The following is a 12,112-nucleotide window of genomic DNA, read 5'->3' on the forward strand; positions in this document are numbered from 1 at the left end:
GGAGTATGCACGATTTTCTACATTACAGTATATGACCTTGGGTAATGCATTGGCTGAATTTTGAATATTCCTTCTGCTTCTCCTTTTTCTCTTACCTTCACTCTTTTGCCTGGATGAAATAAAAACACAAGCACTCACAGCACTGTCACAACACAGATGGTTCCAAAATACTAATACAAATAAAGTTTTTAATAAAAACACAAAGAAGAATTATCTATTTAAAGGGAAAGCAATACAGTATCTGAAATAAATGGGGCAGGAGTTAGGAAACCTACCTTTCTAATGCAGTGAAAGTTTATTTAGAGCTGCTTCTTATTATTGATCTGAATTTATAAGTATATAATGGATTGATGGGATGGAGGACATGCCAACTGTGTGCAGATACACAAAACTCTCACTGATTTTAAAAGACAGAAACGTAGGGTCTAAGCTTTGGCAAATTTTTTTATCATGGCCTGAGCATCTGGTCATGCAGATAACTGTATTTACTATGAATTATCAGTAAAAACTAAGAGAAACAAAGAACTAGTGAGGGAGAAGACAATGATAATGTTGTGTACTCCTTAAGGCATAAAGATATGAACCTTGGAAATTTCTGCTACTGATGACTAAAAGCAGAACTACAGATCAAACCAACTTTTTGCTACTACAAAGCTGAATATATTTAAAAAGGAAAAATAAGTTATGTTTATACATATTGCACATGTGATTATCTGGGGGGAAAAAACAAAGCAAGGCAAAACTTGAAGATGAATGTTTAACAGCTCCACAGATCTGGTGAGAAATACCATCAGTCACAGGATAAAATTATAGACAGCCTTAAAAAGTCATTCCCTCTACCTGAAAAAACCCTCCTATTTTCTTTCTACTTATGAACAAGTAATAACTTATTAAAGCATTTTTTTTTCCTAAAGGACAATGTTCATATTTTGTATCCTGTCCTCAGAACTTCTGTTTTTATAGTATTTAAGTGTTGTTACTTAGATTTAAATCCTTGGCAATTCTGCACCATGAAATTACTCTCTCTCCCTCAAAAGATAGCTAATGAATATACAAAATCATCCAGTTCCTGTTCAAGGGTCACAGCTAAAAATGGGTGAAGACAGTTTTGGTAACAGTGGAACAAGAGGCAGTGGGGTTAGTGAGGAGGGAGAGGACCATAGAAGCCAGGGCCAACAAAGATGCTGGAACAAGAGGGGGAGAATAATTTTCATTTTTATTATATAAGCAAGCAAACAGTCTGCAGCTAGGCTGAATTAAGAACTTATTACAGATTACACAAGTATACAAACAACAGGTGGAAATACTGATGGTGGATCGGGTAATCCTTCAGTGGGCTTTAAGGTTCATAAACACAGAAAAGAGCTGCAGTCCCAGGCCAACCAATTTATGCTTTAAACTAAGTCCCTATTTAATTCCAGATCCCGAATGCAAATGGCTGCAATTCCCAATTAAAATGTACTGGAAAACAGTACTTTGAAATGGAATTGGACCCATCTTGACTAGCCACAGTTACTTGCAAAAGGAACAAGAACCAATATAAAAGAACTTGATACATAAAAAATTTTAACCATTCTTTTTTTTCTGGAATACATGGTTATTCTACTTCAATGTTTCACACAAAACATGATCCTAAGCTAAAACTCTTACAAATTATTTAACTATAATATTTTTAGATGGCAAATTAGTACCATTCTCAGATCAGCTGTGATTTGCTCCATCACATATATTTCATCAAATTTAGTATAAAAAAGCTGAACTAAATTTCACTTGAACGCATATAAAAATACTAATCTTATTCTTTTTTTTAAAGCATATGACACTTGTTGCTATCCTTCAACACAGAAAGCCTTTTTTTGGTGCCAATTAATTCAGGATATGCTTACATCTTGAGCTAAGCGTAGTTCTGGACTTATCTCTAATGTGACAGAGATCTCAAGAAGACACAAAAATGGGCAATAAAAACGACCAGAAGTACAAAATTCCTTCCTTGCAGGGAATGACTAAATAGACTGGGGTCTCTCAGCCTAGGAAAGACTGAGGGGTTTGCAATAAAGAGTGGCATGGAAAGGATGAATAGGGAATGACAGTTCACTTTGTACACTGTCTCTTCCAATCGACAAGTAGGGGTCACCACATGAAACCAGGAAAGGGTAAGGAGAGAGCAGATGGTTCTTCATACCACGCCTAATTAAGCTACTAAAGACTTTATTGAAAGATATTGTGAATGGTAAAAAATATACTCAGATTTAAAGGTAACTGTAGAAATTAAAAAAAAACCCAAACCTGAACATCCATTTCAGTATTGTTAAACTCAGTAAATTCATTCTCACTAAAGTCCATGAAGCTCAAGTTTCCAACTGCATATTGCAGAGGCTAAAGATTATATATACACTTGCTCTGTTCATGTATTTTCTGTTGATGTTGCTACTGCCCACTACCAGAGCCAGAACAACTGGGCCAGAAGGACCAGGTTTAGTCACTAACATGCACTGTTTAAAATCTATTTTAGGATTTCATGCAAAAGAGTTCCTGAGTTCATTCTAAGTGAATAAATCCCAACTGCAAGTTCCCTTTGAAATTCATGGTCTCTTTATGCCTTTTAGCTTCATTATTCATGATAATAATTTGATTTACCAGCATTATTTACTCTATCTTTCACTAACTCCAAATGTTTTATTGTTTTCTATTAAGCCAATGCACTCATATATTCATCTCCTTCAGAAATTCTCTTTCAATAACAGAATTATCTGCTAATATGACAATCTTGTCTTCTTGGTCTACACTGATTAATATGATTATACACATGTGGGAATTTTTGAATGCACTTTCATAAGCAATGTAAAACACAATTACTTTGTAAGACACCTTTATTTAAAAATTTATATTACTGTAGCCTGTGGTTGCTTATCCTGTTTTAAACTGAAAAAGCAGAACCTTTTTACATTTCAATTTTCTGTTTGTTTTTATATAATTCATAGGGCACCTCTCTGTGCCCCGGTCACTTACACATCATTTTTCTTCTTTTACTCAGAGCAAATTTCTGAAGCTACCTCCTCACCACAAGACTGAAATTCCACCTACCACAAAGCATTCCTTTATCCAGTGACCCAATATTAAAACTAGGCTTCTCATCAATACCTCTAGAGAGCATGGCTTTTAAAAGTGGAGCCTCAAATCAATATTTAAGAATCTGTTTTACCATCTGCAGTGAGTTGCTGCAGCTTGTCGCAAACCACAAGGGACAGTGCATTAGTGCTGAAAGGCAAAGCCAGATCAATAGCTAAAGATCAGTGGGTGGGAGCTTCACTACAGAGTTGCTTAGATTAATGTAACTTTGCCAGTGAGTTTGTTAATAAAGAGAAATGGTGCTAAAGAGAGCAAGAAAGTGAAAAAAACCACAAGCACAATCTAGAAGATCAAGGCTCTTTAAACCTCGGTCTCACAAAGACTTACGTGCATATTTAATGTCACGTATTGTGAGCAATCCCGTGGAATTAATGGGACATAAAACTACTACTCCTCTACAGCCAAATTCATGCGTAAGCCTTCCTGATCTTGATATGTAAGATTAATGGTGAGTTTTTTCTCCCCCAGTGAAACAAAATCTTGAACGTTGGTTTCATGAGACATTGAAAAGCAGTATTTGTTGCTATTAAAAAAATTAAGCAAACAAGACAGGAATTTTAATAGACTGAATAATTAAATCAATCTTGGAGTAGTTATTTGCTTTATCTGTGTGTAGCTGGGGGAGAGGGGTTAAAGAAACACCTTTTCAATCATAAATCATTTACCATTGCTTCAGGCTTTTCTCTTTCCTCCTTCTATTTGATAGCTAGAAGTATACAAATCAGCTTTTTTTCTTCCTCTGATTTAACATACTTTGCACAACTGAAGGAAATACTACATAGACATAACTGCATTTCTGTAGAAACATTTTTGAATTTACATTAGCCATGTTTTAAATGTCTTTATTATCCAAACATTCATCCAAACTGAGCAGAATGGAAGGTTTGGAGTCCATGCTAACGGCACAATGGATTCCTGCACAAGGAAGGATCTGTTCCAGGATCTAGTTTACCGTGCATGAAATTGTAGTAACAGATCTTTAGTGACACTCATAATTAAAGAATTATCAGGATACGGGCACATTTTTTCACTGGGGATACAAAATCAGCAATGAATATATGCCTTTGTAGTGCATATGTATGCCTTTAAAAATAAATCCAGAATTAGGATAGGAAGAACAAGACTTCATCAAAGCACAGGGTCAAATAATTTTGGAAGCTCGGGTAAATTTCACTCCTGTCACATGGAACCTTGCTGATTCTGCCTGAAGTGGACATCACTTGGACAGTGGCCTCTCAGTGTACAAAGGGAGAATGGTGATTGTCCCTCTCTCAGATGATAAGTCGACATGAGACCAGACGCAGAAATAAAAAGCGTATTTTAGATGTGAAGCTCACATAGAAGAAAAACAAGTTGTCCCTTTTTCAGTCAGACAATAAGCATCATTCATTTGGAAAGGTCAATATTAATTAGCAAATCCAGCAGGGATAGTCTGTCACAGACTTTTTTGTGCATCTGGTTGTTCTCTGTTGCAAACGAAAGATAATCCATATTCAGTCAGAGGTCTGAAAGTTGTCTTGTCCCTGAAATTCCAATCTGCTTTAAGCAACCAGTAAATATAATTAATTTGATTTTAAAAATTCAGGATGTTCAAGTAGATTATCCTTGATTTCTGTCTTGGCTGCTTCCACAGTTCTGAATTCTTTAAAATTAAAGGTAATCTCAAAAAAGCCTAGCAGCTAACCCAATTGAGTTACATGCCAGACTAACAGGACAGTGGCATTTATCCTTGGGGAAGGGCTGGCATTTATTTCATGCCTGGATTTCAAACAAAAATGTGGAAGAGGACTCTGAATGAAAAAACCACTACCATTATCTTCGGGTGGCATCTCTGAGTGACAAACCAACCCCAAAATTCACTCTGCATTGCTCCCAAGACCATTTTATACTTTCAAGATACTGGATCCCATGGAATTGGGATGCACCAGGTGGGATGCTTTGCTCCTTTCAGGGAGAGGCGAGAGAAGACAGCTGTTAGGACTGTCACCTATAAAATAAACACTTCTTTGGTCAAAGCGAGGGGGGCTCTAAATGGTTTCTCTTACAGACCCCAATTTCAGGAGCTTGTGAAGTCTGTCTGGAGGACAAAAAGCATGAATGGTGACAGAGGCTAATGCTGTATAACCCCAAAATCTGCATTTTAAAGGTCACCACGGCACACAGAGCAATCAACTTGAAACTGCAGCTCCTCTTTCCTTGAAGTATGTTGTTGTAAATTTTGCACATGGGTAATGGATAATTAGAAACAGGGTTTTAGTCTACAAATACATATTAAGAAATGAATAATAAAAAACCCTTAAAGCAACATATAGCATTTAAATAGATTACTACTTCTGAAGTATGCAATGACTTTAAGATACTAAGGCTATTACATGAAATATCAACAGGAGTTATACTCTTGAGTGACTTAAATTTCCATATCGCATAACTATACACTTCATATTTACCACTTAATAATGTTTTTAATAATTCTGATGAACTACTGAAAAAGCTCTTCATTGTTTTTCTGACTTCACATGTTCAAGCACAGTTTTCTTTAGCTGACTGCTTTATTATATGATTTGTTGAAACAGCCATATGTACCCATCTAGCCTACAAGCTGTTTGGAAGAATGATATTAACTCCGAACACATTTATAAGGGCATCTGAACATAATATTAGCAAGAAAAACTCAAAACCAAATTAGCAACTATTTCTTAATCGAACAATTGCATATTATATTGCTGTAATGCAACAGGATCCTTATGCTTGTCTTCTGTGTCATCTGAATCCCTTGCATGAGAATTTATGGAATTTGTGGTGGGTAATTCTTTTATTTTCGATGTTCCCAGCTGACTGCTCTAAAAATGATACTTTTGCTGCTGCCACAGATTTCCCTATACTGCCTTTTTTCTACACTGCATTACCATGAGTGTTGCCTGAACAATGTCTTAAAGGCAATCTCTGGGTTTTTGGGCAAGTACACATATTTAGGTGAAATGTTCCATATTATTTAAATTAATCCTTATTTCTTGCTGATTGAGTCTGACTTTTGTATCTGTTTTAAATCTTTACCTCTAATGCTGTAGACTGCTTCCTTATTCCCATCCCTCTAACATTCTAAATAAGCAGGGATATGCATCCCTCTTGGCACCTCCTCTCCTGAACATTTTTGATGGCATCCTCTCCCACTACTTGCCAAGTGTGATAATAACACAGAACAGTACTTACTATGTGTGTACCTGCCCTGTGGTTACAGGCTGGGCTTTCTCCAATATACATTTGCTATGGCCACACAAGACTTTCTTCTGATACTTGCTCAGCATTGCATGATCTATTACAGAGCTGTTATAAGAAGCAGTTTACGGTAGTCTATTAAAAACACAACACATTTCATCACACCTTATCAGTATCTCAATGACCATTTCAAATTCAACTACTGACCTGATATTTTTTCAATACTTTATGAATAATTTGGTGGTCTGAGATAATTTTTCTAAGGGACAGAGATCCCCACTACATCTCATCACACGAATTGGTTGCTTGCTAATAAATCTCAGCATAGGCATCAAGGATGAGTACATGCTTGTCTCATCCAGGTCAGAGCCAGGAGGATTTATAAGGGAAACCTTGCAAGGCTCCTGTCACTAATGCTGAAAAGAGAGATTTTGCCACTGAGTTCAGCAAACCAGAAATCTTCAAGACACTGCAATTTATTAACATCCCATGTCAGTTCACTTACACCACAGATATTAGTACATAATTTATTTTTACAGTATGGCACAGTAATTATTCATGGCACTCTGTAAGCTTGTACAAATGGAAGGGCCCTTTCCCCGAGGGCTGCAATGGGCTTTATCACAGCTATAGAGATCTGAATAAAACCTAGAAGTTCACAACATATGCTCATCATCCAGGTATTTTTCTAAGTTTTACACTGGATCTTTTATCCTTAAAAATACGTACATCTATTATGTTCTCAGAACAGTAACTGAAACGCAACACACAGTGATACCAAACAGAGCTGAGGAGGTAAGGATGCATGGCAGAACACAAGGGTTTACAGTGACTCCAGTTGTAGTGTTTTGGTTTAGAAGTGAAGTCAGTTATGGGGAAAGACTGAAAGACAAGCCGAGCTTGGAGAGCAGGGTACTCATCATGCATATGGACCATATGTAAATTTAGCTACTGTAAAGAAGAATCAGACACACAGTGAAGGTACTAGAGAGACAATCATGTAAATAACTTGATTTTGCAGACTGATTGGGTTTTATGGTATATCCTTCTGGGCTACTGTGGGCTTTAAAAAATTAGCTTTGCTTGCCTCTGAGAGCTACACTCAAAACTCCAATCAGCAGGACATGGGCCTACTCTTTTAACACTTTGGAAGTTCTACCATTGCTTATCAATTTTATGCTGTACACGCTCAGCTTCTCAATGAGCTTGACTTGAGTTCAGTGCAGCAATGCTACATTAAATGGCTATTTTCTAACTCATAGATCTGGAAAATGGGGTTTAATCAATGACCATTAGACCTTGCGCTCTCTTCTGGCATAAAACGCCTTCTTCCATCCAGGGTTACTGTATTGTGGCTTTAATAAGTTGTGATTGGCATTTGGCAATGAGTTACAGGGGCATGGAGGCCTTATTAACAGAAAGAAATGAAAGTAGTACAGAACAAAACAATTAAGTGGGACAGGATAACCCGCAGCATTGTGTCACTGTGTCACGCTTATATTTCACTTCATGGTATTGAAGTCCCCCTACAAGTACAACGAGATACAGCTAACAAAGGCAGAACACTTCTCTGCTTAGGAAATTGTCCTTGAAGGTTATTTTCTATAATTGGGGACCACATCCTAAGAGGTTCTGAGCATGCGCACTTTTCCTTACAGCCAAAAGGCCTAGTCATAGGCTCTTTACTACATTCACTTCAGTTTAAAAAATAGCTTCTGTGCTAAATCTGTGCCCCACTTCTGTCTCATTTAAATATTCAAAGCTTTTCCCTCCCTTTCTGCCCCTACTAATAAGATCTGCCTCTCTCATAAAGGTTCAAGTAGGCACTGAGTGACATTAAAACTCTTATGTGCTCTTGCACCAAGAGAATTTCTCCTGAATTTCCTTCCAGTGTTTCAAATCGGAGCCCCAGTCCTGAAGGTGACTAAAGCAGAGCCACCACAGTTGACTCCTTAAGTTCTCAGCTCCTCAAAGGAACCAGCCACACAATATGATGCCTTTGTCTCAGCATTTATCATTTGCAAAAAGTGAAGTGCCCAGGCTTCCAGATTACTGATGAACCATAGTCTGTCTTCCCTAGAACATAAAGAGCTGATAGTAAGACATTATGAACATGCATTTTCCTTCAAACTTTACTTTGAGAAAAAAATTTAACATTTCGCTTCCTTATTCTTATGTAGGTTTCAGATTTGAACTGTCATGAACTGGTGGTTCATATCAAAGTTTCACAGACTACATAAAATCACTTAGGACAGATGACACCTTCTATACCAAAACAGTAACTTTTTCTTCTCTTTTTTTCCCCTTCAATATTACTTACTGCATTTCCTCTGAATCTGTTCAGGCACACTATTGAAAAAATACATATTAGGGAATGCAGGACTACATTTTTAGGTAGGACACTAATATTTCTTAATCCATGAAAATGGATTCAAAATTTTGAAGGCAGTTTACCAATCAAAATTTACTTGCTGCAATACTCAGAACAGTAGTTGTGTATTCAAAACACTATGCTCACCTACTTAAATATTGCCCCCACCCTCTTTGATTTGTTAGGAATCCTCTCTCTTTTGCTAGAGAGTTCTGGGTTCTTCACTGATCCCTGCAATAAGAACTATAAAGACAACCAGTCACAGATATGACTCTTATCAAGTTCACAGCTAAGACCTGTACAGATAAAAAAAAAAATTCTTCCTTTCGCTGTTTTCCAATGTGCCTGCAAAGGAAAAACTAATACAGCGGGGTTTGCACATGTCTACATGCTGTCCGTGAATAATAAGACTTTAATGACATCTGGGGCTCAATGAAGCAAGGACTTACGCTTGGAATGTTTGTCACAGAGAGCCGATGCCCTCATGTCGCAGAGTCTCAGGGATCCTTTGCTGCTGCTGTAGACAAAGAGATTGCAGTGGTGGGGATGGAACTCAGAGGCTGTGATCACTTCTGTCAGGTCCTCCATATTGGCTGGCTTTATATCTACAATGTCTGAATGGAAGTTTCATCAAGGAAAATGCAGTTGTCTGCAGCTAAACCACAACTCTTACTGCCTCCTCAAAGGAAGCACTTAAATGTGCACACAAGAAACACTTTTAGGTAAAAATACACTCATTTGTTTGGCAGTGGTGCATTTTTAAATTTCCGTACCTGCCCCACTTACACCAAACTCAAAGACCAACATCAAACTCAAAGTCTGCATGGTTTTACAGCAGATGCCATTAGCAGGTCAACATTTGCCCATGCTGTGCAAGGACATCAAAGAAACAGTATTCCAGGGATACAGAATTCTCACCTTCATTGAAACTAACAGAGCATGTAGCTGTATCTGCTGCATTTGCTAATGAAATCACTGCTCTATCCCAGATAACACTGACTGATAGGGAACAATGCACAGCTCAGGCCTGTTCATTCCAGTGAAGGTTCACTGGCTATTATGATCAAGCAACTTAAGCTAAAAAAATCCATGTAGTTTAAGTTAAAAGCCTCAAAAAGGTACTTTTTTTGGAAAGGCTCGTGGAAAACACAGAAGCATTTATGGAAATGGTTTTGGGTGAATACATACTAATACAATTTGTTCAAAACCAAACTGCACAGTATTAGGTTTACCATTTATATACTTACAAAAGAAGTATATGAAATGGTCTTAGGTTTTTATGTAAATGATGCTCATTACTGAAATCAATACGAATTTCTGTGACTGAGAATTGTACATTTGAATCATTTAAGTGAACATTACTGGGACCAAAAATATATCAAAGATCAACTTTCTCAAGAACAAACCTGTCAGTTAGATCACCAAAGAACATCCACATGAAGTACAGCTCACATGGTGCTTCTCCAACACTTGTGTCTCTGTGGCAGGTATATATTACCTGCCTTGGTGAGCTTAAAAAGCAGGACCTGATTAGCATGTATTTGGAGGAGAAGGTCAGCCTGTGGAAGACTGCTTATAAAGAAAAGAATGAAAGAGTCCCATGAGGGGGCTGTAAGAGAGCAGTAGATACAGAAGCATAAAATGAAAGAATATATATGTAAAGTACTACATTTAAATAAGACTGTACATTTTCACATGGCCCTCAGCAATCTGCTGTAGATAAGCCATCCAAATGTTAACAAATCCTTCGAACAAGAAGAAGAGTAACATTACCCTATTTTACTGATGAGGCTGTGAGAGAAGCAATACAGGATTTGCATAAGATCACACGGGAAATGCATGACAGAACAAACCCAGATCTACTGAATCCCAGTTCAGTGCCCTAAACACAAATCATCTCAGTGCTTGGATTCCCTGAACATAAAATTTGAATCAGCTGACATTCAAAATTTAAGCACCTCAGAGGATAAGATAAATGAGAAAATCTGTTTTATTGATGGCAAGAGAAATCATATATTGTGGTATTAAGCCTGTTTCTGTTCCCACTGTGCCCACTTCTGAAATGGAAGACCTTTGATTGATTTCTGTGGGAATGGGGCACAGTCTATCACCACCTTTACACTCTATACTTTGATCTTTCTCAAAAATGCAGGTCCAAGACACTATACTGAAATAATATAAAATGTTCAGAGATAAATATCTTGATGACTTTGCATCACACTGTTGTGCCTTTTTTTTTTTTACACCAAGGAAAATATCAGCAAAACTATTAATATCTTATGACATTTAATAACAACTGGGAATGAATTAATGTTGCATTTTAACTGCATTCCTACTTGTACTATCATGCTTGCATTCATCTCCAAGAATCCATCATAATTTATATTAGTGCAATAAATGTTAAGATAGAAAAACATTGATTTACCACCTTTATAAAGCATCACTAAACATTCTTGAAAATCAACAGAAAAAAAAATGTTTATTCAGTTATTTGTATTTGGTGAATTTGTCTCAAGAAATATCTTTAAGTAAAAGCAATTGCTTTCAGAGACTGAATTGCTTTCTGGGGTTCAGAGAAATTACAGTAACTCAATAAAAGAATTTCACCTCTCAGTAGAGAGATGAATAACTGCTGAGTGATGAAAAAGATATAAAATATAAATAGAGTATGTGAAACAGTCATGGCAAGTATCATTTTTCTGGATGTTGAAGACACTATTGATGAATTTCCCTTCATTGCATAAAATGAATAAACCTATGTTGAATAATGAAATTAAATATTCCATTCTCCTGCCAGAAAAGCAGAAAATACTTGAAACAGACTGCATTTCCAGATGTGATTTAAATCTCCACTGAGAAAGAACCTCATTGCCTACTGAGGATCACAGCAAAAATGCACCACTGAAAATTCATCATTCCGTTAGATTTAGAAAAATTAAAACAGTAACACTGTATTGAAGCAAACAATCAAGGGAATGGAGAGTTGCAGAAGAGATTTACCCCAAATGCATTTGTAATAATAGATGGAAGAACAGCCTTTGTTTTGACAGCTACAGAACCCAATATATCAAAAGAATAATATGTCATACAAAGGAACATTTTCCTCCTCTCATGATTTTTGCCATCTATTTGAAAACAATCAAGTACATGTGATGTGTGGAAACTGTATTTAAACTAGCATGACATGGTAAGGGCAAGTATCTCCCATGAGACACTTCTCATTTCTACTTTTCTATCTTCCCTTTGTGTCTTTTTCTTCCTTTTAAGCACAATGTTGCATGGCAGGAAAAAAAAATAAATAATAAAAAAAATTGGATCAGACAGTGTGCTTCAGAAACAAGCCCTTTGGTGAACTTGAAAAGCTCAAAGCAGAGGGAATCTGGCAGAAACTGATTA

At 36.8% G+C, this 12,112-nt stretch overlaps 1 protein-coding gene across 9 annotated transcripts in view; it reads right to left on the reverse strand.

The window, feature by feature from the left end:
* The window catches only part of PPP2R2C (protein phosphatase 2 regulatory subunit Bgamma), a 194,180-nt gene that overhangs the window by 20,806 nt on the left and 161,262 nt on the right, over positions 1–12,112 (reverse strand). For all 9 annotated transcript variants that reach the window (XM_027736236.2, XM_027736238.2, XM_027736239.2 and 6 more), the window contains one exon: positions 9,166–9,330. In XM_027736236.2, coding sequence (XP_027592037.2) covers positions 9,166–9,330 — 165 coding nt within the window. The remainder of the gene's footprint in view (positions 1–9,165; positions 9,331–12,112) is intronic.

Source organism: Pipra filicauda, unplaced genomic scaffold, assembly GCF_003945595.2.
Source record: "Pipra filicauda isolate LSUMZ 115617 unplaced genomic scaffold, ASM394559v2 scaffold43_size3849885_pilon, whole genome shotgun sequence".
Lineage (NCBI taxonomy): Eukaryota > Metazoa > Chordata > Aves > Passeriformes > Pipridae > Pipra > Pipra filicauda.